The 27,862-nt window shown below is 44.6% G+C and overlaps 1 protein-coding gene across 4 annotated transcripts; it reads left to right on the top strand.

Moving 5' to 3' along the window:
- The first annotated feature begins 378 nt into the window (after positions 1-378).
- Positions 379-17,529, top strand: QDPR (quinoid dihydropteridine reductase). 4 transcript variants are annotated; one of them, XR_004350067.1, is made up of 8 exons: positions 379-635; positions 2,807-2,899; positions 6,616-6,712; positions 8,907-9,047; positions 13,076-13,185; positions 14,215-14,298; positions 14,687-14,811; positions 16,851-17,529. XR_004350067.1 is itself a non-coding variant. In XM_032633270.1 (7 exons), the coding sequence occupies exons 1-7, from the start codon at positions 537-539 to the stop codon at positions 16,954-16,956; spliced, it is 729 nt and encodes a 242-aa protein (XP_032489161.1). In that variant the 5' UTR covers positions 379-536; the 3' UTR covers positions 16,957-17,529. The 4 variants fall into 4 exon arrangements, 2 of the variants coding, with proteins under 2 accessions (XP_032489161.1, XP_032489160.1); XM_032633270.1 differs by lacking the exon at positions 14,687-14,811 and having other exon boundaries at positions 13,076-13,181; positions 14,212-14,298; XM_032633269.1 differs by lacking the exon at positions 14,687-14,811.
- The last annotated feature ends 10,333 nt before the right edge of the window (positions 17,530-27,862 follow it).

Genomic DNA, 27,862 nt, shown 5'->3' with positions numbered 1-27,862 from the left:
GAGAAGGCAGGCCATGTGTAATACCTTTGCATCCTATCTCTGCCCCAAATGATGGACCTATGTCAATTTTTGGTGTTTTAGGGGTTAAGCAGTTATCTTTCGAAAAATTCTGCGGGAATTGACGGATCTTCAACAAGCGCATGCTCCTCCAGGCTGAATGGAGGTGTGATTAGGCAGAACCCCGTTAAAGACTTGGGTTCGAATTCCTACTCTTCTGGGCAAGTGGCTGAGACTCTCCTGTTTCAGTTTCCTAACTTGTCATAGGCTTGTTGTGCACACTAAAATGAAACGGCACTTCGAGATCACTTCTCGCCGCGCGTGGGTGTTTATTTGGGGCTGGGGCGGGGCAGCGGGCGGGGGATGAGGGGGCGCGGCCCTGCTCGCCGAGTGTGGCTGCGCGCTAGGCGGCGGCAGCGGGCTCGGCTGCGGGTGCGGCCGACGGGCGGTCCCTCTTGGCGGGGTAGGCGGCCGGGGCGGAGCGCCACGTTCGTGCTCAGGGCCATTCAGAGCAGCGGAAGCCGAGCCGGAGGAGCAGGATGGCGGCGGTAGCTGGGGAGACGCGCCGGGTGCTGGTGTACGGTGGCCGGGGCGCGCTGGGCTCCCGATGCGTGCAGGCGTTCCGCGACCGCAACTGGGTAATTCGGCGGGCTGCGGGCGGGCACCGTGGTGACTGGGGCCCAGAGGGGCCTGCAGGCGCAGCGCCGGAGCGCGGTCTGGAAGGAAGCTGGGGGCCCCAGAGCACCCCCAGACATGGGTGATTGCACATGTATGCACACGTCTACACGTCTGTTCTGTCTCCGAGTGCGTGCGTACCCCGTGGCCCGAGGTGCAGGGCCTTTGCTCTCCAAGGAGAAAGGTTCGGGGGCATGCGGCGGCTGCTCCGTCGGCCTCTTCCAGGCCCGGAAAGTCTGGCATGACTCGAGAGAACAGAGACGGAGGAAGAGGTAATGAGAGGGAAGGATCTGGAATCACACTGCTTGCCTGGGGTTACTAGCCCTATGACCATGAACGGCTTGCTTAACGTCAGAGAAATTGAGTTTCCCCATCCGTAAAATGGGGATAATAATAGTATTTATCTCTTAGGGGAGTTACGAAGATTAAATGAGATGAATGGCGTCGTTGTGCATAAATTGTAAGTTGCTTGACTCGTGGTAAAAGCTATTTAAATGTTAGCTATTATTGATATATATACATATATATTATTGATATATACCTCTGTTCCATTTGCTTCCGTTATATGTGATACTTTGAAGCCTGCAAAGCATTTTGTTTTGCAAAGATTACTTCTACTACTTTGCATAATCAGTAGCCGCTCCCCAGAAAGCAGCAAGGAAGAGACGAGGTTGTCGCCGAGCTTGTGGCGGGGTCAGGGACCCCACTCTGGGGAGCTTTCGTGGGTGTTTACTTAGCAGCAGCCTGAGCAAGGGTGCGCTGGGACCAGAGAGAAAGGGTGCCAGGGTTTTCTTCTTACTCACAGTCTGGTATAGGAATATGCTTTGAAGGATTCTAAATACATCACCTTCCCACCATTTACCTGTCTTAGGGTATCTTCCCAGGTCTGCAGCCGTGGATGGTGGTGACAATGGGAACATTTAAGGACTGCCAGCCAAAGTCCAAGCACTGTGCTCCTACATACTCTTAGTTTCCTTTACTCTTTCCTGTAACTTTAATACAGGGCTCCTGTATCCACCTACATTATAGATACAAGGGCCGTGCTTCCTCCCGGTGCGGGCCCTTTGGCCCTTTGACTTGGTGAATCTGCGGAGCTGATTTACCTGTGACTCTCCTGTCTTTCTCTGCCTTTCTTCCTGGGGGCTCCGGGAGGGTGGGGATAGAACCTTTTCTTTGTCTCAGTATCCCCATGGCTGTGACACAGAAGTAGTGAGTGTTTTGAAAGGATGCTGTGTTCTTCAAAGCTTGTGGTGGAGATGCTTATCTCTGGGACCTTCAGACTCCCGGACCTTGGAGCTTTCTGAGTAAGAACCATGTGTCACCTGTGCCAGCAGCTGTAGAATCTTACATTCCATTTACTTCTCACACTAACACCGTTCATTGTTGACAACCCTCCGTTTTACAGGTGAGGAACCTCTGCAGAGTGGGTGACCGAGAAAGCCTCTATAGGGCAGAACCAGGATTCAAAGCCTGATCTGATTTCTGAACCCACAGTCATCCCTTTATGCTCTGGGACAGTGGTCGGAAAATTCCAGTTCTCCGTGGGTTGAATCCTGCCTGACACCTTTTTTCATAGAGCCCAAGAGCTTGAAATAGTTCCCCATTTTTAAATGGTTGAAAAGAAATCAGAAGAGTAATATTTTGTGACATGTGAACATTATATGAAATTCATAATTCAGTGTCTGAAGTTTAATTGGCACACAAGCCACTCTCACTCATTGATTCATTTACTGTTGTGTATGCTGCTCTCCAGCTATAATAGCAGAGTTGAGTAGTTGCAACAGAGGTTGTATGGCCAGCAAAGCCTAAAATATTTACTCTCTGGCTCTTTACAGAAAAGGTTTGCAGACCCCTGGTCTAGGGGGTCTCTGCACGATCAGGGTTTGACTTTCAGAGGTGGGAGTGGAAGAGGAAGAGGTGTTTGGGGGCAGAATGGGCTAGCCTGGGGCTCAGTAAGGGGTACACTGGCTGAAGCCAGATGCCCTGCAAAGAGTGCAAGAGGTTGGTTGCTAGATACTTTCTCTAGGTGGTTTTCATGTAAAGCCTCTTATGTGCCTCCACTCCCCGAGTTCCTGGGCATGGATCTTTAACAACTGACTGTCTCTTGACCGAAGCTGTTTTCTCCTTGATCCAGTGGGTCGCCAGCATCGACGTCGTGGAGAATGAAGAGGCCAGTGCCAGCGTCCTGGTTAAAATGACAGACTCGTTTACGGAGCAGGCTGACCAGGTAAGTCTAGAGAAGGCCCTACCGCGCATGTGGTAGGGGAACGCTGGGGATAGGGTTCCACCGGCTGTGTGCTCTTCCTTTTTTTCAGGTATTATTTCTCTAATTATGAAAGCCATTTGTGCTCATGGAGGGAAATTTGGAAAAAATGAAAAAAACCACAAAGATAAATAGCCCATAATTCATGTCTAGTTAGCTCACTAGTTAGTTCACATTTTGGCCCATTTTCTTGTCTTACAAACTATGCATACTGTATGTTACTAGTTTTACAAGTTGAAATAAATTCGTATTTTATATGTCATGGTCAGCTTTTTTGTAAAAACTTAACCTTTAACTTAGATACTTATTCAGATCACTTAATAAAACCTGTGTTGACATGTAATTTTTCTTTGTGTGGATTGGCCACAGTTTGTTTAGTTTGCACTTAATTATACATTTAAGTTTTTTGCAAGGTTTTTTTTTTACCATTATCAAGAATACTGTGGTGAACTTCTTCGTCTCTATCTCTGATTATTTATTTAGCATACATTCTAAAAAGTGGGCTCCCCCCCCCGTTCAAAGCAAGAATACTAACAAAGCAGGTTGTTTCTAATTATAAAATCATAGGCTTTGGGGCTTCCCTGGTGGCGCAGTGGTTGGGAGTCTGCCTGCTGATGCAGGGGACTCGGGTTCGTGCCCCGGACCGGGAGGATCCCACATGCCGCGGAGCGGCTGGGCCCGTGATCCATGGCCGCTGAGCCTGCGCGTCCGGAGCCTGTGCTCCGCAACGGGAGAGGCCACGGCAGTGAGAGGCCCGCGTACCGCAAAAAAAAAAAAAAAAAAAAAAAAAAAAAAGTATAGGCTTACTGTAAAATAAGAAGGCAAACAAAACTATACAAATATATAGGTAAATTGTGAAATACCCCTCTTTCTCTCTGTGATAGTGTCACCTCCCCCTGCCCAGAAGGAAGCACTGTTAACAATTTGTTGGATATCTTGGTATAAATATCTGAGATGCTCTTAAGCGGTTCTGCCTTTCTGAAAGAGCTGTTCCCACCAGCTGCATGAGGATGTGCTTTATATGGTTCTCATGCCAACCCTCAGCTATTTCTTATAACAAATTAAAAAAATTTTAAAAGTAGTGCATGTATGATGTAGAAAATACAGTTAAGCAAAAAGGAGAAGGAAATCATTTCTGTTCTCACGATGCAGTTAATATTTTGTTATATTTTAGTCCATTTCTCCAAACGTATACATGTATAAATCTAAAATTTTTTTAAAAACCCTGGGACTTCCCTGGCAGTCCAGTGGTTAAGACTCTGTGCTTCCACTGCAGGGGGCCTGGGTTCGATCCCTGGTTGGGGAACTAAGATCCTGTATGCTGTACAGTGTGGCAAAACCCCCCCAAAAAGCCCAAATAAATTATGACTATACTGTAACTGCTCATTTGCTCTTCCTAAAGCATCAGTTTGACATAGTTTAGAATATAGGAACCCAGCTGACTTATTCCAAAATGTAGATTTTTGTTGTCCTTACTTTTTATAATATGCTCTCAATGTTTCCTATATTTAATTATATTATTGTCTTTAATGGACCTAATAGTAAAACTTGACGTGGCTTCGTTGTGTGTTATATACCATACTAAGTGCCGTATTTGCATTTGCATTAACTCAATCTCTGTAAAACAGTTTCTCATTTTATCTTCCTTTTAGAAATGAGGAGTCTGAGGCAAAAAAGTCCCTGGTGTTTGCTCAAGGTCAAAGCTAGTAGGTGGCAGAGCTAGGATTTGAACCTGGGCAGTGGGGGTTTGATGTCTGTGCTCTTAACTGTACCTTAAGTTGATTCTCAGCAAAATAGCTTCATGTGAATAAAGTAATGATAACTAAAACCAAATGCTAGGAAGGCACCTGGGCTTGGATAGCAGCAGCTCCTCCAGACGTGGTTCTCTGTAATCAGCGTCTCTCCTGCTCCTTTAATTGCAGGTTTCTGATGTCTGTATCCCTTTTGGAATGTGAAGTTGTCCGCATCTGAGTCTTGACCATACAATGCATCTTTACGATGAAGATTGGGAAATGCCTTCACTATTATAAGCTTAGCTTTTAAAATCTTTAACCATTCCTGTAGGAGACTCTCTCATCCCCCAGTCACTCAATTAAGAATTTCTGGACAAAAACATGACATCCAGTTTTTGTTTCTAAAGCTCCAGAAGAGGAAGTTCAATCCTAATACATGTAAAATTGGCCCCCTGGATTGGAAGTTCACGATGACAGTGATAAGATGAAGAAGTGAGAGAAGTACTAAATCTTTAGAAGACTATTGGGCAGAAAGCAGAATTTAAGGGGAAGGAGTTTTAAAATGCCTCGTTTTAATTTTATTATGAAAATAAAAGACAGAGGTTGTAAAAAAACAAATCAAGCAGGTGCATTGTTGGTACGGGCTCCATGCTTCCCTAAAAAGTAGAGAGCACAGGTTGTGTGCCTGTACAGAGGTCAGCGGAAATGATCCAATTTTCTGCAGCTGGGATCTGGGCTCTTGGCAGCAGGGTGTGGCTTAGAAATCAAGGGAGGGGCAGCCGGGGAACCAGGGTAACAGGCAAAAGGTCAGCAAAAGCTAAATCACGATTAGGTGAGATACTTGCCAAGGGATATTCAGAAATCTTCTTAAAATGAAAGCTTTAGGTATAGAATGTACGGAGAGGAAATATTGATTTCCATTGCTAATGCAGTCTCTTTGGAAGAGTAATTTTTGTTTTTGGCTGGGCCTCATGGTTTGCAGTATCTTAGTTCCAGGGATTGAACCCGTGCCCTGCGTAGTGAAAGTGCGGAGTCCTAACCACTGGACCGCCAGGGAAGTCCCTTGAAAAAGTAATTTAAGGCTCGGAAATAGTTAAGGAAAGCAGTCAGAGACTGAAATGTTACTGCTGGGAGAATTAACACCATTTACACTTATCACCATTGTGTTAAGTCTTAAGAAGATTGATCTTAACAAAGCTATTGAGAGGCTGTGGTCCTTTCAGCCATTCCAGAAAAAATATGGTATAGTGGTGAGCATAGATGCCTTCCAGAAAAATATGGAAAAGGGTCATGGGTAATGACCAGGATTGTCTGTCTTGTCAGACTTCTGTTTTAATAAATTGTAACAAAAGGACATGTATATGTTTTCAACACTTTAAACATTTTAATCAGACAGAAATAGAGAATTAAAATGAACCCCCATGTACTCATTATTTACCAACATTTTGCTGTTGACTATTTTTTATTGCTTTTTAAAAAAAATAATTTCTCTTTGGCTTTTTTTTCCCTTGGAGTTGCAGTTAATGGGATACTTGTATTCCAAGGAGAGTGGAATTGATTATTTCAGATTATGATTCTGTGATTTGCAAAGAAAGTCGGCAAAGAAGTATACCATAAGGCTAGCTGTAGGCAGTGAAGCCCTAGGTGATTTTTTAAAAAACTTTTCCTACTTTATTTATTGTTTTATTCCAGGGATGCATATGTCTCCACCCTTTAGATGTTCAGAAGAAGACTGGGTTGCTTTATAAAAATCACACTGAAATGTAGTCGAGCTTCACTATCCAAATGTGCATTATAAATTGGTCCTGCAACTTATTTTCAAAGTATTAGTTGCCAGGTACTGTGAACTGACTTAAGAAGAAGCGAAAAATAAATAGAGGTGACTGTAAAGATGTCAGCCTGTTGAGGTTTACCTGACAGTGCATCTTCCCAACCCTTTTATTTCAGGTGACGGCTGAGGTTGGAAAGCTCTTGGGTGCAGAGAAGGTGGATGCGATCCTTTGTGTGGCTGGAGGATGGGCTGGGGGCAATGCCAAGTCCAAGTGTGAGTCCTTTTCTGAGTTAGTCATTTTGCTCTTCTCTTTGTCCAGGTGCATGGGGATGGGTCTATACTACGTGTCAGGTCAGATGTTTTCCTGTATGTCTCTCAGAAGCTTTACCGTAGCTGTGAGGTAGGGATCAACACCCCGTTTTACAGATAAAGAAAAAACTTCCCATAGAAGGGGGTTAGGGCAGAGGGACCTTGAGATTGACATTTAAAAAGGAGACGAAATGAAATCAGCATTGTTTCTACCCCAGTCTTTCAGGGCTTATTACTGGGAGTGGGGGGATGTGAATGGAATGGAGAGATCATTCTGAAGGTCAAAAGGACTCAAAACCGAGCTTTTGTTAAAGCTGAGTATATTTTCCATTTTTTATTACGAACATTTTCAGATATACAGAAGAGTTGAAAGAACAGTTCAACGCACACCCTTATGTCCTCCGTCTAGATTCAATCCTTGTTAACATTTGCTATACTTGCATTCTCTTGCTTTCTTACATGTGTGTCCTCTGTGTGTGTATTTTGTTGTTGATCATTTGAAAGCAATTTGACACTTCACTGTATTTCAACATGCGCCTCCAAAGATGAAGCTGTTCTCCCACATCGTAATACCATTCTCATACCTAAGAAAATTAACAGTGATTCTATGAGATTAATAGTATCAGCTCATGTTCTGATTACCTCAGTTTATTCCATATGTTTCATAGTTGTTTTCTCTAAATTTGTTCCAGTCAGGGTTTATGTACTGCATTTTATTGTTGTTTTTAGTCTCTTAATCTAGAATGGTTTTTTTTTTTTCCTGTGACAGACTTGGCAGGTCCAGGGCAGTTTTCATATAGACTGTCACCCACACTGAATTTGTCAAACTGTTTCTTTAAGGTATCATTTACCTTGTTCCTCTGTCCCTGGTATTTCCTGTGAACTGGAAGGTAGGTCTAGAGGCTTGCTTAGATTCAGGTCAAATATTTTGAGGTGAGAATGCTTCCTGAGTGATGTGGACTTCACACTGCATCACGTAGGGAGCTTACCATGTCACATGACCTTCTCCATCCAGAGTGATGCCAAATTTCGTGCTTGGTTAAGGTGGCAAGCTGATAGATTTCCATCATAAAGGTTCATTTTTCTGTTTGCAATTATAAGTGACCTATGGGATGGTACTTTGGCATCGTGTATGAATATCCTGTTCCCAAACACCTTGAGAACCCCAGATTCCCAAAACCTAATGGTTATAAGCATCCATTGGTAGGTAATCTCTACCTGAGTCAGTCATCCCATTGGGGACTGGAAAATGGTAGTTTTCTAATTCTATCATTCCTTCTACATTTATCAGCCAAAGCCATTTAAAAAGGAATTGATTTTCTGTGAACCACACTTAAATGGGAAATTGGTATTTTGTGTGGTGATCAGGTTGGCAAAACACCCTGATGGCCTTTTGTGTATTTTGGTAACAAAAAGTGATACATGTGGGTCCATCCTTTTTTTTTTTTTTTTTTTTTTTTTTTTTTTATAGTTCTTTTTAGCAGGGAAATGCAGTACCTTGGTTGTCACCTACTGAAAACCCCTCCTCCTGTATCAGGAGGTCTCTCTTTCCGGGTCATGGGTGCAGCTTCACTGGGTTCTGTGTGTCCTGTGAGGGAGGAAGAGGACAACTGTTCAGCTGGTGATGTGACACTCCTTACCACTTATTCCTCTTCACATCTCTGGAAGGCCAGAGGGTTAAAACAACTGCAAAATGGTTGTTATTTCAGCTTTCTTTTAAAGCGTCTTTAAAGCTGGCATTAAACTTTCAGCCATAAAAAAATGTAGCTCCATAAAAGCCCTCTTTATGTCCAGATGGTAATAGTCCCTTTATCACAGATAAAACCTGACTTAGATATATAGGTTCTAATTATAGACCTAATGCCCTTTATGAAGTAGGACAATGTTTGAATTAAAGCCAGTCCTGCATATTTGTCAACAGTCCTCATTTATTGGCTGACATTTACCAGTTTACAGGTGAGGAAGTTGAGACTCAGGTGATCACGTGACCTGGATTCGAACCCGTGTCTCTGACCGCAAGCCCTGGGCTGTTTGTATTAGATCTCCTTGTAGACACAGAGTGGCTGTGAGGGCTTCCTGGAGTGTCGGGCGCCATGAGTCGAGCTCACCTGTCATTTTCTTCCCTGTGAATGCTCACCTCGTGTGTTTCTTTGCTCAGCTCTCTTTAAAAACTGTGACCTGATGTGGAAGCAGAGCATTTGGACGTCGACCATCTCCAGCCACCTGGCCACCAAGCACCTCAAAGAAGGAGGCCTCCTGACCTTGGCAGGGGCCAAGGCCGCCCTGGATGGGACTCCGGGTGAGCCTCCATTTCCCTGTCTGTGAAATGGGGATGCTAATACTTGCTTGCTGGGGTTGCTGGACACTTCCGTGAGATGAGGACAATTAAAGCCCTTTACCCTCTCAGGTGCTTTACAGTTTGATGGATTTTGCTTCCTTTTAGGCCCAAATTTTTTTAGGGGAAAAACTCCTGATCTTTTCATTTGCATTGTCCTCATGTTCGCGGTGGTGAATGACCGCTGTAATCTGGCAGCCCCTCATCTTGTTTATTTATCTGTGATGCACCCAGGGAATGAATGGTGTTGCAGTAGCTATCAGCTAGGTAATAGTCACATTGTGTTCACGTGTCCCAAGGATACTGTGAGCTGTAGAGCGAGAGACGCTGAGGTAGATTCTTCACCCTAGCTGTGTGGCCTAGAACAAATCATTTGTTCTCTTTGATGATATTTCTGCTGTAGTTTCCTTAATTGTAATATAGTGACAGTAATATCTACTTTGAAGAGTAGTTATAAGGTGTTAGAGGTATTAATATGTACAAAGTGCCCGGCCCATGGTAAGTCTTATTATATATAGTCATTTAATCCTGGGGTAGAGGTCATTATTATCTTCTTCATTTTACAGATAAGGAAACTAAAACTTAGGGTAAGTAATTTGTCTGGGTTATGCAAAAAATAAGTTGCAAACGTACATTGAATTGAAATCCTGATCATTTTTAAATTCTGTGCTTTTTCGTTACATCATGCAGATCCAAGTTCCCTTTGCATTTTGTACTCCCTGTGTTAGCTTGCTAGGGTTGCCATAACAAAGTACCACAGACTGGGTGGCATAAGTATTTTCTCACAGTTCTGGAGGCTAGAAGTTCAAGATCAAGGTGTCAGCAGGGTTGCTTTCTTCTGAGCCCTCTCTCCTTGGCTTGTGGATGGCTGTCTTCTCCCTATGTCTTTGCATTGTCCTCCCTCTGTGTTTGTCTGTGTCCAAATTGCCTCTTCTTAGAGGTATACCAGTCATATTGGATTAGGACCCACCCTAATGACCTCATTTTAACTTAATTACCTCCCATCTCCAAATACAGTCACATTCTGAGGTATGGGGGTTAGGACTTCAATATCTGAATTTGGCTGGGGGGCACAGTTCAACCCATCACTCTCCCTTTGGGATCGGGCTAAAAGAATTTAAGCAGGGGGTCAGGGAGTTAGCACAGGGAGGCAGAAACTGTCTTATCTATAAGACTACCTACATTGAACTCTTCTTAAAAAAAAGGGGGGGGGAGATTTTTTGGGATCTCTTTAGTAAGTGGTGGAAACCTTGAGCACCTTTTTTGATTTTAATGTAACTAACTTAACTGTGAGGCTGTTACAAATTAATAATTTCTTGCCACTCATTTTCTTATCATGTTTCTCAGAGCAGGTGATCTTACAAGTCCGTGGCTATTGCAATGATTAAAGCTGTGCATATGTTAGATGCTAGTTGGGTTAAGATCTGATTTTTATTAAAGGTGACATAGAGCAGAGGTACTAGAAAGTAAATAGAGAAATGAGTAATAGCTTGACATTGAAAAAAAACCCTAGGACTGAAAGACTAATTTTTCTGAAGGACAAAACAGTCTTCTACTTGCCTTTGGTTTGTAAATATTCTTTGCTTATAGTTTCAGATACTGATTAAGACTATGGGATCTGGAACTACACGGGTTGGTTTTGTATTGTGGTTTTGCCATTTAGTTGCTGTGTGATATTTGGCAAGTTACTTAACCTCTCTGAACCTCAGTTTTGTCATCCATAAAATGAAGGTAAATAGTAATACCTCCTTTATATAGTAGTTGTGACTTGTAAACATCTTAATGGATGTAAATGGTTTAGAAAAGGTATTAGAGTCAGTAGTAAATGTGAACTATTATTATTATTTACTCCAGGCTTACTTATGCTCAGTTACTCTTGCTTCAGATGTTAATAAATTTGTTCATCTTTCAGCTCGTTAGTTAGATGTTGTTAAACTTATTTGAGTCATGAAATCTTTTAACTGATTCGGACCCCAGAAAAATCTGGGGAAATCTGTGAAAGCAGGTGATGAGCAGGCTTAGGAGTCCCTCAAACCCAAGAAAAGTTGTTCAAAAATAGAAAGTTTTTCACTTGGAAAGATACTGAGACAACCCTCACCCTCCTATGTCCAAGGTTGTATTTGTAGACTGTCCACTGGGGCATAAACTGTATGGAAGTGATGGTGATCACTTTTGTTTACCATTTAAGGATCTGTTTTATGTTTGGAAATCAGTCCTTAGGGACTACACTGATCATTTTGTAATTGGAAAGACAGTTTTTATCTTCTTAATGATATGCATTTTTTTCCATATCTTGCCAATGACGCCCTTACCCACTTTGTGTAGAATTCTGTGGAATTAAACCATTAGGGCTGCTGGCTGCTGGCTGCTTGTTTCTTTCTTCATCCGATTCCCTGCTTTCATGCTGTTTGAGTGGAATGAAGAGAGAGTCCTAGGAGTTTGCTGGGGACAGGGGCTGATCGAATGAGATTCATGCACTGGTTTATTTTAATTACTATTAGATCTTTCTGCCATTGTTGGCCTCCTGCCCCTAATTAAACAGAGAAGCCAGGTTTGGTGAAATATTCTTCTTGTACTTCTAAATAACTTTTTGAAACCTTGACCCTCTTTTGCAATTTGAGGTTACTGTGGAAGCGGTTCAGTGATTGGTTTCTTGTCTGGGCTGTGAGCCCCACCTCCCCCTGGACCTCTGATGCCTCCTCAGTTGTTATTCTTTAAACAGCATGCCTGCTGGGGTTTTTAAGGGCACTGCTGACCTTTGGAAGTCGTGGTTTTCCGAAGGTGGAGGGGTGTTGACAGCAATTAACCATTCTTTGTTACTGTGATAGCTGCATTTAGTGCACCTACAGCTGGGTGCTGTGGGGAACTTTGGAGAGGAGAGAGACCTCGCTTGCCATGTGTCTGGGGGTTCAGACAGAACCCTGTCCTAATAAGCTATTGTATTCAACATATAGACTGGATAAACAGCAAGGTCCTACTGTGAAGCACAGAGAACCATATTCAACATCCTGTAATAAACCATAATGGAAGAGAATATTAAAAAAAGAACATATAGATGTATAACTGAATTACTTTGCTGCACAGCAGAAATTAACACAATGTTGTAAATCAACTGTATTTCAATAAAAGAAGGCATGCCTTACTTCTGTCAGCAAGCATTTGCTGACTCATGGGAGGAAAGGAAGGCTAGTAGGTAGCTTGTATGCCCATATGTCACAATTGCTCAAATGGTGTACTTTATTTTTTTATTTTTTGGCTGTGCTGCGTGGCTTGTGGGATCTTAGTTCCTGGACCAGGGATCGAACTTGTGCCCCATGCAGTGGTAGCATCGAGTCCTAACCCTGGACCACTAAGGAATTTCCCCAGATGGTATAGTTTAAACAAGGAGTTGGACTCCAGGCCATAGCACTTCTATTAATCTGATGGGAAACACTTATGGAAGTCCCGCCCTGTCCTGAGCCTAGAATTAAGTACTTTATCCCCATTTTACAGATGGGATAACTGAGGATTAGAAAGGTTTTGAGAACCCGCCTGGATTTCTTTAGTGGTAAGTGGAAGAGGTGGGGCTTTGAACCTGCTCAGCCTGACTCTAAAGCCTGCGCTTCAAATGACTGCTCGGTTTTGCTGACCCACTGGGCACCCAGGGTGGGTGTGTGCAGGCTGCTCACAAGCAGTTGTTGATACAGGGGTTCAGAACTCTTGCTTGGCTTTTAACCTCTCCATTGGCCTCGGTGCGAGTCTGTGTGTGAGCCTGGGCATATTACTCACCTGTCCGAGCCTCTGTTTCCTTAGCAATAAAAATAGGATTAACCTCATGGCTTCTGTGATAAATATTAAGTACCAGGCAAATAGAAGGTTATGTCCCTTACACTTTCTCTCCATGGACGTCCCTGGTTCTCTTTTCCCGTCCTCTTCTGGACCCTGGCGTGGTGTTCTTTGGACATACCAGTGGCGGCCAGTGGTCACTGAAATGCTTTCTCCTTATTTCCCAGGGATGATTGGCTACGGCATGGCCAAGGGTGCGGTTCACCAGCTTTGCCAGAGCCTGGCCGGGAAGGACAGCGGCATGCCGTCCGGGTCTGCTGCCATCGCCGTGCTCCTCGTAAGTGCTGGGAGTCTCCCCCACTTCTGCCCCATGGCTGAGAATCCACATGTGTCCTAGAGTCACTCTACACCAGGGGTGCGTGTGTGCCGTTCACCTTGGCTTCTGAAATTCACCAGAGGCCCTGAAGGTACCTGTTTAGGTTTTGGATTATCCTGGGCTTTCCAGAATGGTTGCTTGGCTGATGGGATGGTCTCTGTTGCCTCTTTCTTGTTTTTTTTTCCTTCCCTCTATCTGTCCCTCTCTCCCTCCTTGTTAAAAAATAGTTTACACATTTAATTTTTATTATTTGTAGTTCTGTCTTTCAAGTCATTATAAGGTCGGTGTAGAAGAGAGACTGTATTAGGTTTGTGGGATGGAGAGGGGAGCCTGGGGAAGAATATGGGAAACTACGGGGAGAGGTTTCTGGAGGGATTCCAGGACCAAATGGCTTGTCTCTTAGCTGTGCTCCTATAAAGAGGATGTTCTGTCTGCTAGGGGACTGGGCTGTCCACGTATTCATTTGTGGGCTTCTGTGATTCTGTGACTTGGTCTCACGGCTATTTTGAATGATTTCCGAGGCCTGAAGGTTTTGGGAAAGTCATACATACCTGAATTCTGTATTCCCTTGCTGAAAAATGGAAGATTTCATGGAAAACAGCCACAAAATGAAGGATGAGGCTGGTCTTTTCCCCATATTTAAAGGAATATTATGATTACACATACAAAAACCTGAGAAATGAGTCTGCCACATTTTAGGGAGTGAATGGAGACATAAACAGCAGAACAGTTTACTTAGTAAAGACAGTGTTTTAGAAAAAAAGGCAAAACATGGCCCTTTCATTTTGTTCCTGTCTGCCTGAGGGGTGAGTTCTGAAGCGCTTGGTGAGTCAGGCTGGGATGTGATCTCTGTAATTGTGGACGGCTTCCTGGCCTCTCTCTGATTATCTTCGAGTGATCTCTCCACATACTTTCCTGGCCAAGGAGGGCCGGGGCAGCTGTTGTTCTGAGGGGGAGGCACATGTGACATGCTTATCTCGGTGCTCGCAGGGTTACCCTGGACACACCGATGAACAGGAAATCAATGCCTGAGGCCGACTTCAGCTCCTGGACACCCTTGGAATTCCTGGTCGAGTGAGTATCACAGTCATTTCAGTGACTCAGCAGCTTCCATTCTCTGCCTCTTGTGGGAGAAAGGACAGGCCCGTGTTATCTTGGCTTATCAACTTGGGTGGTTCGTGAGGGCCTGACCTCTGAGGGCACCTTGCACCTCATTGTCAATATCACGGGGTGGAGGGGTTGATGGTGCCGACCTGAATCCTGGCTCCTCTACCCACCAGCTGGCCAATCTGAGCATGTTGTTTAACTGCTCTAGGCCTCAGTTTCCCCGTCTGTATAATGGGGGTCGGTGATAATTGTTAGGAGGGTAAGACGTGGAAGTGTGGTGCCAAGGTCTCAGCACTGTGTGTGACCCAGGGCTGGGTAAGCCTGGAGCCTGTAAACCGTGTTCTGTCTGTTAAAGAGGAGTAGCTGCATGGAATCTGCCGCTGATCTAGGTGGAACATCTGGGCCCACATGCCTGAATTAGTGCCAAGCCACAAACCCACAGGAAGCATCCTTTGTCCCTGAAATCATATTCAGCCCTGTGTGAGTATGGGTGGCACTGCAAGGTCACAGAGAGAGTGAGCTCTTTTGTGTTTGCCTAGATCTTCAGTTTTCCCGCTCTCCTCTATTTAAGGGGGAGTTAAGCTGTGTGTTCACTGAGCACCCATTCGGGCCAGGGACTCTGCTGGGCCCAGAGACGATGAGGAATAAGAGCAGGCCCCTGCCTTCATGGAGTGGGGATGGACTCTCCCAGCAGAGCCGGTGTCTGAGCCGCTTTGATGGCTATTTGCACAGGATATTTCTAAGGCTTGGGCTGAGGAAGAAGCTTGCTTCTGGCCTGAGGTTACATCTTATTTAAATGGAATTGGGAGCTATTTGGGACTTTCTATGTTTGGAACAAGCACTTATATAGCACTACATGCCAGGCACTATTTAAGCACTCATAACCATGATCTTATTAAATGCTCATAGCAGGTCTGTGAGGGAGATGCCGTCGTCTTTATTTAAGGTTTGGGGGCTCGGAGGCATGGGGAGTGTGGGCCTAAGGAACTTGCCCAAGGTCGCACAGCAGAGCCAGGATCTGACCCGGGCAGTGTGGCTGCAGAGCCCTCGGTCTTAACCACTGTCCCGACAGTTACTCCTATCTTTACCGGGTATCATGCTTAATGCTGGATCTGCAAAAGAAAAAAAAATTTGAAGTTGTGGAAGGAACAACTCTTGAATGGTGTTTGCATTTGAGTTTCTTTTTAAAGGCCACTACTGCCAGCAATGTCTCTTGACAGAGACATTGACCCAGGACCCTAGATGGAACATCTGGGGCCATGTGTGTAATTCAGTGCTGGGCCACAACTGACAGAGGGTGGGCTGGGACAGCCATGCCTTGCCCCAGAAATCATGCTCACCCATTTGTGGTATTTGAAAACTCACGTGACAAGTTGACATAAAGCTGGCTTTGCAACGTCTGTGAGCATGTTACCTTCTTGGCTGTCCATGGTTAGAATGGTGTTCTCTCCCACTCACTCCAGACAGCTGACAAGGAGGATGGAGAAGTAAGACCATTTATTAACCTGCCTAAGTAACACATACGCCTCTGCACATCCAGCTGTGACTGGTCTCCTTCAGAACTGTGCCCTGAGCCCTGCCCCCAGAGACGGCTCAGGACACATGACAGTACTTTAGGGAGTTGGAGCAGCGCTTGGGATTTTGAGCCTGCGGACTTCCCTCACGTGTTCAACCCCCAGAGTGGGAGCTCGAATGACTGGACAGCTGAACATCAGCTGTGGTCCAACAGGTTGCTTATCAGCATTAAAGATCCCGGGAGCTCCTGCGAGTTCTCTGGTGAAGGAAGGGCCAAGGTCCCACCTGGGGTTTGTTGGAGGAGATGGTATACTCACAGCCACTGAGAGTAAATATTTTAAAAATGATCAGCTACTTGTTAAACCTTGTGAATTCCTTGTGCCCTTTTTCATTCCTCTCTCTTAGACGAGGTCTCCCGTCTTCCCCAGGCACGGTTGGTTGCCCCTCCCCACACAGAGTTGGTCATTAAATGCCCCATTCCAACACCGAATGCGTTTTATTGTAATAGTGTGTTCTTTCATCTTTTTCCATTGCTTGGCACAGCTGTGGGCGCTCCATAAATATTTGTTAAAAAAATAATAATGAATTTTTTCTCTTTCTTCTTAATTCTGGGAAGTGATATAAGCTAAGTGTCAAGTATTGTGCCCATGTCTGTCTCTTAGAATGAACTAATTAAAATCTTTTTTTAATCACATAAAATCGTACCACTGTGTTATAAAGGATTCCAACAATGCAGAAAAATAGCAAAATGAAAACCTTGCCAAATCTAGCCAGTCAGGAATTAGGAGTAAAGTTCTGAAATCATTGCCAAATCTAGCCAGTCAGGAATTAGGAGTAAAGTTCTGAAATCATCAGGGACCTAGGTTTGTGCCCATGAGACCTTAGAGGATTTTTTACAGCTGCTGCTGTGCCCTCACCCCCCACCCACCCAACCAGTAATGTGACTCTAAGCATGTGTCCAGATTTTTCCTTTTAAAATGTAAAGCTTCTCTTCTTTGTTCTAGAACCTTCCATGACTGGATCACAGAGAAAAACCGACCAAGCTCAGGAAGCCTAATCCAGGTGGTAACCACAAAGGGAAGGACGGAGCTTACCCCAGCGTATTTTTAAGCTATGTTTCATTGCCTGTGAGGTGCCTGTCAGAAAAGTCATTAATCTGTTAGCGTGGCCACATCCGGCCTTGCATTTTCTGTAATCCTGTTCGTGGTACGAGACAGTGAGTCCTATCTTTCTCTCATCTAATGTGCATTTGTTCTCCTAGGACAGTGTAACAGGTTTATGTGAAATAAAAACATGTGGAGCCCACAGATAGATAGCACTGTCAGTCTGCGTTAACCACGAATTTAGGAGGTCTCAGGACGGCCCCCCTGCGCTTCAGCGTCATGTTGAATTGATTTTGAGGCTCTGTTTCTGTGTCCCTGCCAGTGGCTGTGTCGACCTGACTAGTTCAGAGATTTGTTGGGTCAGGGACATTTGGACCCTGAGTTATTTTTGAATGTTATGTTTATGTCACAGCCGTAGTTTTTGTAGCCTTGAATTAAACTGCCATAAACTCCTTCTGTAGTGTAAGCAAAATCCCGTGGACTCTGTTAAGGTACCTTTTTTTCCTGTGCATTTGCCAAGTACGCAAGAGAACTACTTGTGATTGTTTGGAGTTATCTTCTTAATAAATGGACTTCATTTTACTGTGTTGTCTTCTTTAATCAAAATGCATCTTATAAACAGTCATAGATGAAGGTACTAGAATCACAGGCTGCTAGTGGTCTTTAGCCTGATGTTCTCGAAAAGGGGAGTGGATTTCAAATCCTGAAGTAAGTGTTCTCAGCACAGTGACAGAAGGCACATTTCCTTCTTGTGCGTATCAGAATCTGAAGCTGGGGGGATGGCCCTGTGCATTTAGAAGCAGTGCCCCACGTGAATGATACCGGCCATTCTGATTGAGAATTAGTGGCCTAGTGCACCCCATCATTTTACAGGTGAGGAAACTGAGACCCAGAGCAATGACTTTGCATCCCTATGGCCAGTAAGTGGCAGAACTAAGCCCAGAACCCAGTCACTAGATGGCTGCTATTCATAAAGGCTTTTTACCATGTGTTTTCTTTTTCAATTCTTAAAAAAAAATTTTTTTATTGAGGTAAAATTCACATAACATAAAATTAACCATTTTAAAATGAAAAAATTTGGTGGCGTTTAGTCTATTCACAATGTTCTGTAAACATGTTCATCACCCCAAGATCCAGCCCATACCCACTAAGTAGTCACTCCTCATTCCCCCTGTCTCCAGCCCCTGGCAGCCACCAATCTGTTCTCTGTCTGTGAATTTACCTGTTCTGGATAATTCATGTAAATACTATCATGCACTCTCTGGCCTTTTGCGTCTGGCTTCTTTCACTTAGCATGTTTTCAAGGTTCATCCACTTTGGAGCAGCTATTAGCACTTCATTCCTTTTTGTGGCTGAATAATATTCCATTGTTTGTATATACTACACTCCATTCATCCATTCATCTGTTGATAGACATTTGGGTTGTTTCCGCCTTTTGGCTGCCGTGAATATAGTATTGCCATGCATATTCCTGTACAGGTATTTGAGTACCTCTTTTCAGTTCTTTTGGATATATACCCAGGTGTGGGGTTGCTCAGTCATCTGGTAATTCTGTGCGTAACTATTTGAGGAGTCTTTTTTGATTCTTGACACTGCATTTCAAGGAGATATTATCCAACTTTTATAGGAAAGAAGATGTGAGCTCAGAAAGATAGGACTCATTTCTTCAAAGTCACCCAGTGCTGTGGTCTGAATGTTTTGTGTCCCCTCCAAAATTTGTACATTCATATCTTGAAATCCTAATGCCCAATGTGATGGTGTTAGGAGGTGGGGCCATTGGGAGGTGAGCCCTTATGTATAGGATTAGTGCCCTTTTAAAAGCAGGTCCAGCAAGATCCCTAGCCCTGTAGCCAAGTGAGGACAAAATAAGAAGTCTGTGACCTGGAAGAGGGCTCTCACCCAACCCTGCTGGCACCTTGATCTCAGACTTACAGGCTCCAGAACTGTGAGAAATCAACTTCTTTTTTTATCAGCCATCCAGTCTTTGGTATTTTGTTATAGCATCCCGAGTGGCCCAAGACCCCCAGCCAGAGAGCAGTACAGCTGGAAGTCACAGCACCTTACATGCCCACTCTTCCATCTCATCCTCCCCAAAATACCTGAGATAGATGGTTGCCGTTTTCAGATGAAGAAACAGTCCCATAAGTTAAGGGACTTGCTGAGGATACAATTAATTTCAGGAGACGTTTTCATTCCATTTAGAAACCAGACCTTATCATTGATTATTTAGATGTGTTTCTTTTCCTTTCCTTAGGCCTTACAATCTGGTGACATGCCAAGAGAACGCAATGGGATCAGGTATGAGGAAGGTGGGATGTTTTTTTCTCTTATGCTTTAGCCAGTCATTCAGCAAGTAAGTTTTGAGTTGCCAGCTATGTAATAGGCGCTAATGTATGGACAGGTAGTGAATGGAGTAGGCAAAGCCCTCTGTCTGCCCTCAATAGAGTTTCACTGAGGGCAGACACAATAAACAATGAAATATAGCCTGAATATAAGTTAGAGTAGGTGAAAAAGGTGTGAACTGTGAGAAAAGAAGAGCAAGGTAAGGGGGTTAAGGAATGTTGAGGAGGTGAGGTTGCAATTTCAGACAGTGTAGAGTTATGGACTGAATGTTTGTCCCCCCTGCAGATACCTATGTTGAAACACTAAGCCCAAATGTGGCTGAAGATGGAGCCTCTAAAGAAGTAAGGTTGATTGAGGTGACAAGGGTGGGGCCCAGATCTCATACAATTAGTGTCCTTATAAGAAGAGACACCAGAGAGTGCTTTCTCTCTGTCTGTCTCAGTGCACACACCAAGGAAGGGCCACGTGAAGATACACGTGAGAAGGGGCCATCTGCAAGCCAGGAGAGTCCTTATAAGAACAAATCACCTGGCACCTTGGTATTGGACTTCTGACCTCTAGAAAATTAAGTTCAGTCCTTTGGGCCGCCCAGTCTGTGGTATTTTGTTATGGCAGCCAGAGCTGACTAAGACAGTGAGGGAGGACCTCATTTGAAGAGATGACATTGAGCAAATCTTAAAGGAGGTGCAGAAGTTAGCCCCTTGGATATCTGAAGTATGAGTGTTTTAGACAAAAGCCCCACTGCATGAGTGTTGCCAGGTATGGCTGAGGAGCTTAAGGAGAACTTGGGGACTGGAGTGGAGTGAGTAGGGTCAGTAAAGGAGCCCTTGTAGATGAGACCAGAGACGTGATCGTGTGGCGCAGAGGTTCCCAACTTCCTAGATCCGTGGTGCCATTAGTGTCTTAGCAATTTTCATTGCTAAGCCCCTGCATCAAAGGAAATACCTAACAGTGGCTTTATAAATAGTTAGATCCCTAACAATCTAATAGTCACGGTGGGACAGATATCGCCTGTGTTAATCTAGGAAATGGAAAACTATCCTGTGAATTCGCTTGGGGTGCCTGGTGCACAGTTTGAAAATGGAAAATGTAAGGTGGTGTGCATTTTAAGGACTTTGGCTTTGACTTTTGGCAGCCGTTCCGTTGGGGATTTTGAGCAAAGGCATGACATGATATATTTTAAAAGATTGCTCCAGCTGTTATGTGAAGATAATCCTGAGACTGTTGTGATGATCCAGGCAAGAAATGATGGTGGCTAGGGTGGTAGCGGTGGAGTGTGGTGAGAGGAAAGTGTATTCTGAAGGTAGAAGTCAACAGGATTTCCTGGTGGACTGAATGTGCCGGTGAGAGAGAAGAGTCAGAGATGACTCCCAAGGTTTTTGACATGAGCAGAAGGAAGGATTGAATTTTTTGCCAAATGTGATGGAGAAGGCTGTGGATAGAGCAAGTTTTGCTGGGAATATCAGAAATGTAGTTTTGGACTTACAGGTTTGCTCTTTCCCTATCCCGGTGGTGACGATCGAATTGTATTTTGAGTCTGGAGTTCAAGGGAGAGAACTGGGATGGAGATGAAAACTTGGGGTCATGAGCATACAGTTGACATTTATTATTTATTATATTTTTTATTGGAGTATAATTGCTTTACAATTGTGTGTTAGTTTCTGCTTTATAACAAAGTGAATCAGTTATACAATACAATATGTTCCCATATCTCTTCCCTCTTGCGTCTCCCTCCCTCCCACCCTCCCTATCCGACCCCTCTAGGTGGTCACAAAGCACAGAGCTGATCTCCCTGTGCCATGCAGCTGCTTCCCACTAGCTATCTACCTTACGTTTAGTAGTGTATATATGTCCATTCCTCTCTCTCGCTTTGTCACAGCTTTAAAGCTAGGAGACTAGCTGAGATCACTAAGGGAGTGTGTCAATGGCATCTAGGAGGTGGAAACCACACAGTGATGTAAGCAGGGCAAGTTTAACATGAAGAATTATTGAATAACAAGATATTAACTATAAAGGACTAAAGAGAGCCCCAAAGAATACCTTTTGGCTGGTGGAGAGTACTCAAGGAAAGACACATTTGGAAGACAGACCCCTCCCCAAGGCTGGGATCTGAACCTCATTGGAGCCAGGATGGTTGTGGGTCCGTGGATGGCACATGCCACATGCCACATGGTTGTGGCTTCGCTGGGTTTCCTGGGCCAGTGCTGCTCTACAGTCACTGGGGAAGCAGGAAACACCCTGTCAAGGTGCAGGGAGACCGAGGCTAGAAGCACTCCCACTGGGGTGCCTTTGAGACTCCCTAGGGATCCCGCCCATGGGGTGCTGCCGAAACTCAAGGCAAAGCTGTCCCTGGGAGTGCTGCTTCATGTCTCCCACACGCACGTGGTATCCATATGGCAGGAGCAGAAAGGAAACACACCAGAACCAGGAGGAGAAGCCCCTTCTTCTTGCAGGGTTTCCAACACTCTCTGTTGGCAAAACTTTGCGTGATGTCAACTGCGCAGGAAGGCTCACAGGGTCTACCTGTGAGCAGCCCATGAAGGTGACCTTGGAGCAGTGCGGCAAAACACTGGCTGTTATGGACTGAATGTTTGTGTCCTTCCAAAACTCGTATGTTGAAAGTCTACCCTCCCAATGTGATGATGTTAGGAGGTGGGGCCTTTGGGAGATAATTAGGTTGAGAAGAGATCATTGGGTGAAACCCTCATGAATGGGATCAGTGCCCTTATGAGAGTCATGGGACAGCTTGCTTCCCTCTACTCTGCTCTCTGCCACGGGAGGACACAGTGAGAGGTCAGCATGCTGCAGCTGAGAAGTGGGTCCTAACCAGGACCCCTGATCCAGACATGCTGACCCCCTGATCTCAGGCTTCCAGCTTCCAGAACTGTGAGACATACGTTTCTGTATTTTTATAAGCTACCCAATCCATGGGAGTTTGTTACAGCAGCCTGAACTAAGCCACTAGCAAAACATTAAATGTGTGCAGAGAAGATGACCATGGACTGAGCTCTCTAAGATGGGGAAGAAGAGGAAAAATCAACAAAGAACACTGGAAGGAGCAACCAATAAGGCAGAATGTGCAGTCCTGGGAGTAAAGTGAAGAAAGTGTATCGAGAAAGAAGGAATGAACAGCAATGCCAAATGCTGCTGGGAAGTGAAGGAAGATGAAGGCTAGAAACTGACGATTGGACTTAGCCATGGGGAGTTCACGGATGGTGCTGACAAGCACTTTCAGTAGATCAGTGGGGGTCAAAGATTAGAGTGAGCTTAAGAGAGCAGGGGAGAAGAGGAATGGGTGTACAGACGCCTTTAACTCAGTTAAAGGAGTCAACTCTGTTAGAGTCTTCTAAACTTTATCCTGGAACAGAATCTAAAAAAGTCTACCAGGCTTTTGGGTCTGCTTTGTTCTCATAGATTTACTTTATTGCCGAAGCCCTTTCTCGGGGAGCTGATCTGAGGCATGTAATTTGCAGCCTGGTTTATGGCATCTTTTGATTGCCTTCACCTGAGCTCACCTTAAGTGCCCTTGTCCCAGGTGCCCATTTCCTGCCACACTCCAGAGGTCGGCCTCTGCTCCCTCCGCAGATGGGCTCTCACCAGCTCAGAGGTCAGCCTCTGCATTCCTGGTTCCTCTTCCTCATGGATTCTTAAGGGGTTCACATCCAGGGGCAGTTTTTGCTGGGACACGTTTTCCTCTCTTGAGGTCCTTGCCACAGGAGGCTGAGGGATTTATCCGACTGGAGAGACTGGGCATGAAGAGTGACTGGCTGGCCATATGGAGCAGGGGCCAGGCCACCACATGGACTGTGGCAGTGTAGGTCTCCCACTCCCCTGCCGTCTCTCTCGCCTTTTTGTCTCCTTTTGCCTGTTCCCAAAGGTTAGGAACTAGGAGGAGAGGAGGGATGAAGGTTAGATTCCCCTGAACTCCTAAAGCATTTTCCATTTTGCATCGCCCCATCCTCAGTGTTGAGTAAATGTTGAATGAGTGGATGAAAGGCAGGCTTGGAGAAGTTAACCAATCAGTGTGCTCCTAGTACATGATGCAAGTAAGTGATGGAGCCAGGTGTCCACAGGTCCCCACCCCTTGTTGCTTGTGTGATACCCTGGCTAGAGACCTAAGACTGTCATTTCCCTTCCCACAGCCAGTTTTTAAACCATCTTATTTCTTCCCTCTGCTATTTTGTCCACCTCTCATCTCCCCTGTTGCCTCTCCCAGGCTGATGGACTCAAGTGCACCTTGTTTGCATACCTGGCTCTGCCACATGGTAGTGGAAGGACCATGAGCAATGGGCCAGAACTGGTCTCTTTTCTCAGCCCCGTTCCTTGCCCTTCTCTGTCCTGCTCTGTATTGCAGGGACCTGCCTTTCCCAGGCTCCCTTGCCAACTGTCTTCCTATAGGTTTTGGCAGTGGGGTCCCTTGTGGAAGACTGAAGGGGGGCAGAGGGGAGAAGCCACAGTATCTCCATGTCCCCTCCTGCCTTTGGTGGCATCTCTGGGGGCAGTGGCATCTTTGGCCATGGCAGGATCACTTCCACAGCCCCAGCTCCCACTGGCCAGCCCCTCCCCTGTGGGTCACCTCACCATCCCACGTTTGGATTCTGGATTTCTCCACCTCGCATATGGCTTATTTCCTTTATTAAATCCCCGCCCACCCCGTTTGAGTAGTTTCTGCTTGCTGGCTGGTCCTCGCCTGTGAAATGGGAATGATCATAGCTGCCTTATGGAGATTCAGTGAAATAGCACATGATTATTTACTCTTATTATCATACTTCAGGGGGAAATAGTGGGCCTGTTTTAGGAAAGAGTATGTTTTGACTTCTGCATTTTTAATTTGCCTCAAAGTCATTGGTCCTCAAGTTCACTTCTCACTCAAGGGAGGTGGTGGCAGTATCACCACTCACCCTTCCGGACACTCCTGAGGGGCTGGATCAGTGCAGCCGAATAACCTGGGACTGGAGAGAGACCCTCCCAGTGTGCCCATGTTCCTTCTGTGGCAGGTCAGCTCAGCCGGGGACCTCGGGAGAGCGGTGCTGCTACTCTAAGCCTGTTCAAGCCTGTTGTAAGCTGCTTACAACCCTAGAAAATGGAAAGGCTGAAGTACTGTGTCTAAGGAAAATGCGAAGGCAGACACTTCATCCAAAGTGCAGCCGAGAGCCTCTCTGGGGGCTTGGAAAGAGGGCTGGGAAGGTTCTGCTTCTGGGTCTCTGTTGGTGGAAAAAAAACGGGGTTGAGTCCGATTTTTTCCCCATAGATCAATTCCATTGTGACACTCTATCACTTAGATTAGAATAAATACCATTTGGGACATTCTAGGGGGAAGAAGCTCCACGGAGGCTAAGGGAAGCACATTAGCTAGAGAGTCCTACTCAGCCAGAGGCTTCTGTTGTCTTGGGGTCCAGACCAGCCTGTGTGCAGGGGATTATGGGTAGAAACCTGCTGTGTTTCTAGAATGTTCTTAGCATTGAGAGACTGTGTCCTGAGGAATACTCCCAAGTTAAGCAAGTCCCTTTCTGGCCTCTGCCTCAGTTTCCTAGAGATACATTTGCTCCATTTTCAGGGAGAATTTCTTACTAAAATTTTTGCCAATTACGTTATCTCTGGATAAAGTAATTTGGACTAGAAGTCTGACTGAGAGAAAAATTAAATGTCCCACTTCACTGGTTATTTAAGAACTGCAAACTGAAACAATGAGATGGCAGTCGTACTAGGTAAATGCAGGGGAGCAAATTTGCCACGGAGACGTGTATCTTTGGCATGAGGATTGTTTTAGACTGATTATCTTTAAGAAGAAGAAGATTCAGGAATTCCTTCTTTTGACCTCTCCCTTAGCTGCCTAAAGAATTTAGATAAAGGGACTGTTCCCAGAATAGAGCTACCACCAGATATCTGCAAAGAATATGGGCCAGGTGTGGTGGGAGAGAGATCAGAGTCCACTCTGTGTCCCTTGTCTCTGCAGGGCCTAGGAAACATTTGTTTATCAAACATTTTCTTTTTCATCTTCATGTGAATTGTCTTTCTGCCCTTTGAAGTCCCCAACCACTACCCTCAACGTCCTCTTTTGTCTTTAGCTAAAGATGGTATTTAAGGTGAGGGCTTCAGCCATTTCGGTGAGTTACTACTATTTTCCTGGGTCTCTCCCATGCATACATGTTATTAAACTTTTATTTGATTTTCTCCTTTTAATGTGTCTCATGTCAATTTAATTCTTAGCCCAGCCAGAAGAACCCAGAAGGGTAGAGGAAAATTTCTTCCCCCCCACCCCCCGACACAAACTAGCAACTAATTTTAAAGCATGTGCTGACATGTGTTTTTGAACCCTGTTGGTGGGAGGGCCGCATAGAACTGTTTAGGAGAGTACCTTGATACTCTGTCAATACTCTTAACACTTTTCACCATTTGATCTAGTAATCCCATATCTTAGATTCTATGAAATAATCAGAAACAAGACACAATGGATAAACAGCAAGGCGCTACTGTATAACACAGGGAACTGTATTCAATATGCTGTAATAAACCATTATGGAAAAGAATATGAAAAGGAATGTATATATTGGTATATATGAATTGCTTTGCTGTACAGCAGAAATGAACACAACATCGTAAATCAGCTATACTTCAATAAAATAAAAAGAGAGACAAGGACAACAAATATAACAAATAAATTAATTCCTGCATCATTAATTACTGTAATCTTTGAAAGAACTCAAAAGACCAACAATAAAGTATTGTTAAATAATCACTGTAGCTAACATTTATTGAGCACTTTCTATGCTGTAGGTACGGCTTTACAAGGATTAACAAATCCTCACAATTCTATTGAAGAAACTCCTATTTTTAAGTCCATTTTACAGTTGAGAAGAATGAGGCATAGAGAGAAGTTACTCACCCAGGTTTACACAGGAGGTAATGAGAGCCAGGATTTGAACAGGCATTTCGACTCAGTGTTTGTGTTCTCAGCCACTACACTACAGCAGCCTGCAAATAAGCCATATGATCAGCACAATTTAGTTATGCCAATAACAAATATAATACCATTATCAAAGACCACATTTTCAAACACTTCTTATTGATATGAGACAATCCTCAAGGAATGTGAAAATTATCTGTTGTGGAGAAATAGATGTTTGGTTAATAAAGACTTCATGCAGAATGCTTTTTTTTTTTTAAGCATATTTATTTCCATGGGCAGAAGCAGACCCAATATTTTGAAGATAGTTTTGCAATGTCACTTTTTTGTAGTGTTTGTTCTGAATTCACAGTTTTCCTGTCTGATCTTCTAAAGCAGACTTCTCGGGAGGCAGATGGAGGGGCTTGCAGTTTAGGAGGCCAATAGCTGGTTAGCAATAGAGAGGCAAACAAGTTCTGAATCAGCATTTCAGCCAGTGGTGATGCTGGGCTTTTAGCTGCTTGCGACTTCGCGTGTAGAAAAGGGAAACACTCAGATGAGAGGAGTTTTTGAAATGTCCACTTGGTGGAGGTGTCAGCTTAGGTGGAAGTGTGATTGGCTTGCTTACCTGCAAGTAATTTTCAGTGCTATTTCAGTGACTCTTGGAAATTGATGCCCCAGACAACTCCTAGCTCCTTCAAACCCAGATTCTACAATGATAACTAAACAACTTGCAACAAGAAGATGCGTAAGTTCTGGCGATCTGATGCACAGCATAAGGATTATAGTCGATATTGCTATATTATATACTTCAGAGTTCTAAAAGAGTAGATCTTAAATGTTCTCACCACGGAAGAGAAATGATAATTCTGTGATGCGATAGAGATACTATTGAAAGCTATGGTGGTTATCATATTACTCTATATAAGTGTATCAACCAACATGATGTACACCTTTAACTTATACAATGTTATATATCCGTTATATTTTGATAAAAACAAAATCCCAAACCCTAATCCAGTATTTGGTGTGATTATTGCCTGTTGCACCCACAGGACTGTAAGCTTCATGGGGGCACTGCACTGAATGTCAGGGCTCCCAGATACTGCCTCAGTCCTCTTCTTCCTCTAACTTTAGTTAGTTGTCAAAAGGACCATCTAGGGAGCTTATTAAAAATGGATTCCTGGGACCCTCCCCAGATCTGAATCATGGTTGTAGGGTAGAGTCATGTATTGGTTGTCTGCTACTGCATAACGAATAGTGGCTTAAAAGAACAGTACTTACTATCTCCCACAGTTTCTGTGGGTCTGGAATTTGGAAGGGACTAATTTGGGGATTCTGGCTCAGGGTCTCCCATGAAGTTGCTGTCAGATGTCATCTGGAGGCTTGATTGGGACTGGAGTATCCACCTCCGAAGGTGCTAGGAAGTTGGACCCAGGAACGGTACAGGACAGGAAGGACGTGCTGGACTAGTTCAGATATATTCAGCCACACGTGCTGTATGGGAATGGCAGAGTTTTAAATGCTGGTTCTTTGGTTGGGTGCATCCCTGCTGGAGTCCTCTGACCAGCAACCCTGAATATAGTTTGCTCCTTGAGCAGGCGTAACCCTCGGCTGCTAACCTGCCATGGTTCCCTTCTGCGCTGGGCCACTTTGTCTTTCCAGGCCATTCTCCTGGGCAGTG

The sequence above is a fragment of the Phocoena sinus genome, chromosome 5 (genome assembly GCF_008692025.1).
Source record: "Phocoena sinus isolate mPhoSin1 chromosome 5, mPhoSin1.pri, whole genome shotgun sequence".
NCBI lineage: Eukaryota > Metazoa > Chordata > Mammalia > Artiodactyla > Phocoenidae > Phocoena > Phocoena sinus.
Note: the sequence above shows the minus strand (reverse complement) of the source record. Positions and strands in the feature narration are given on the sequence as shown.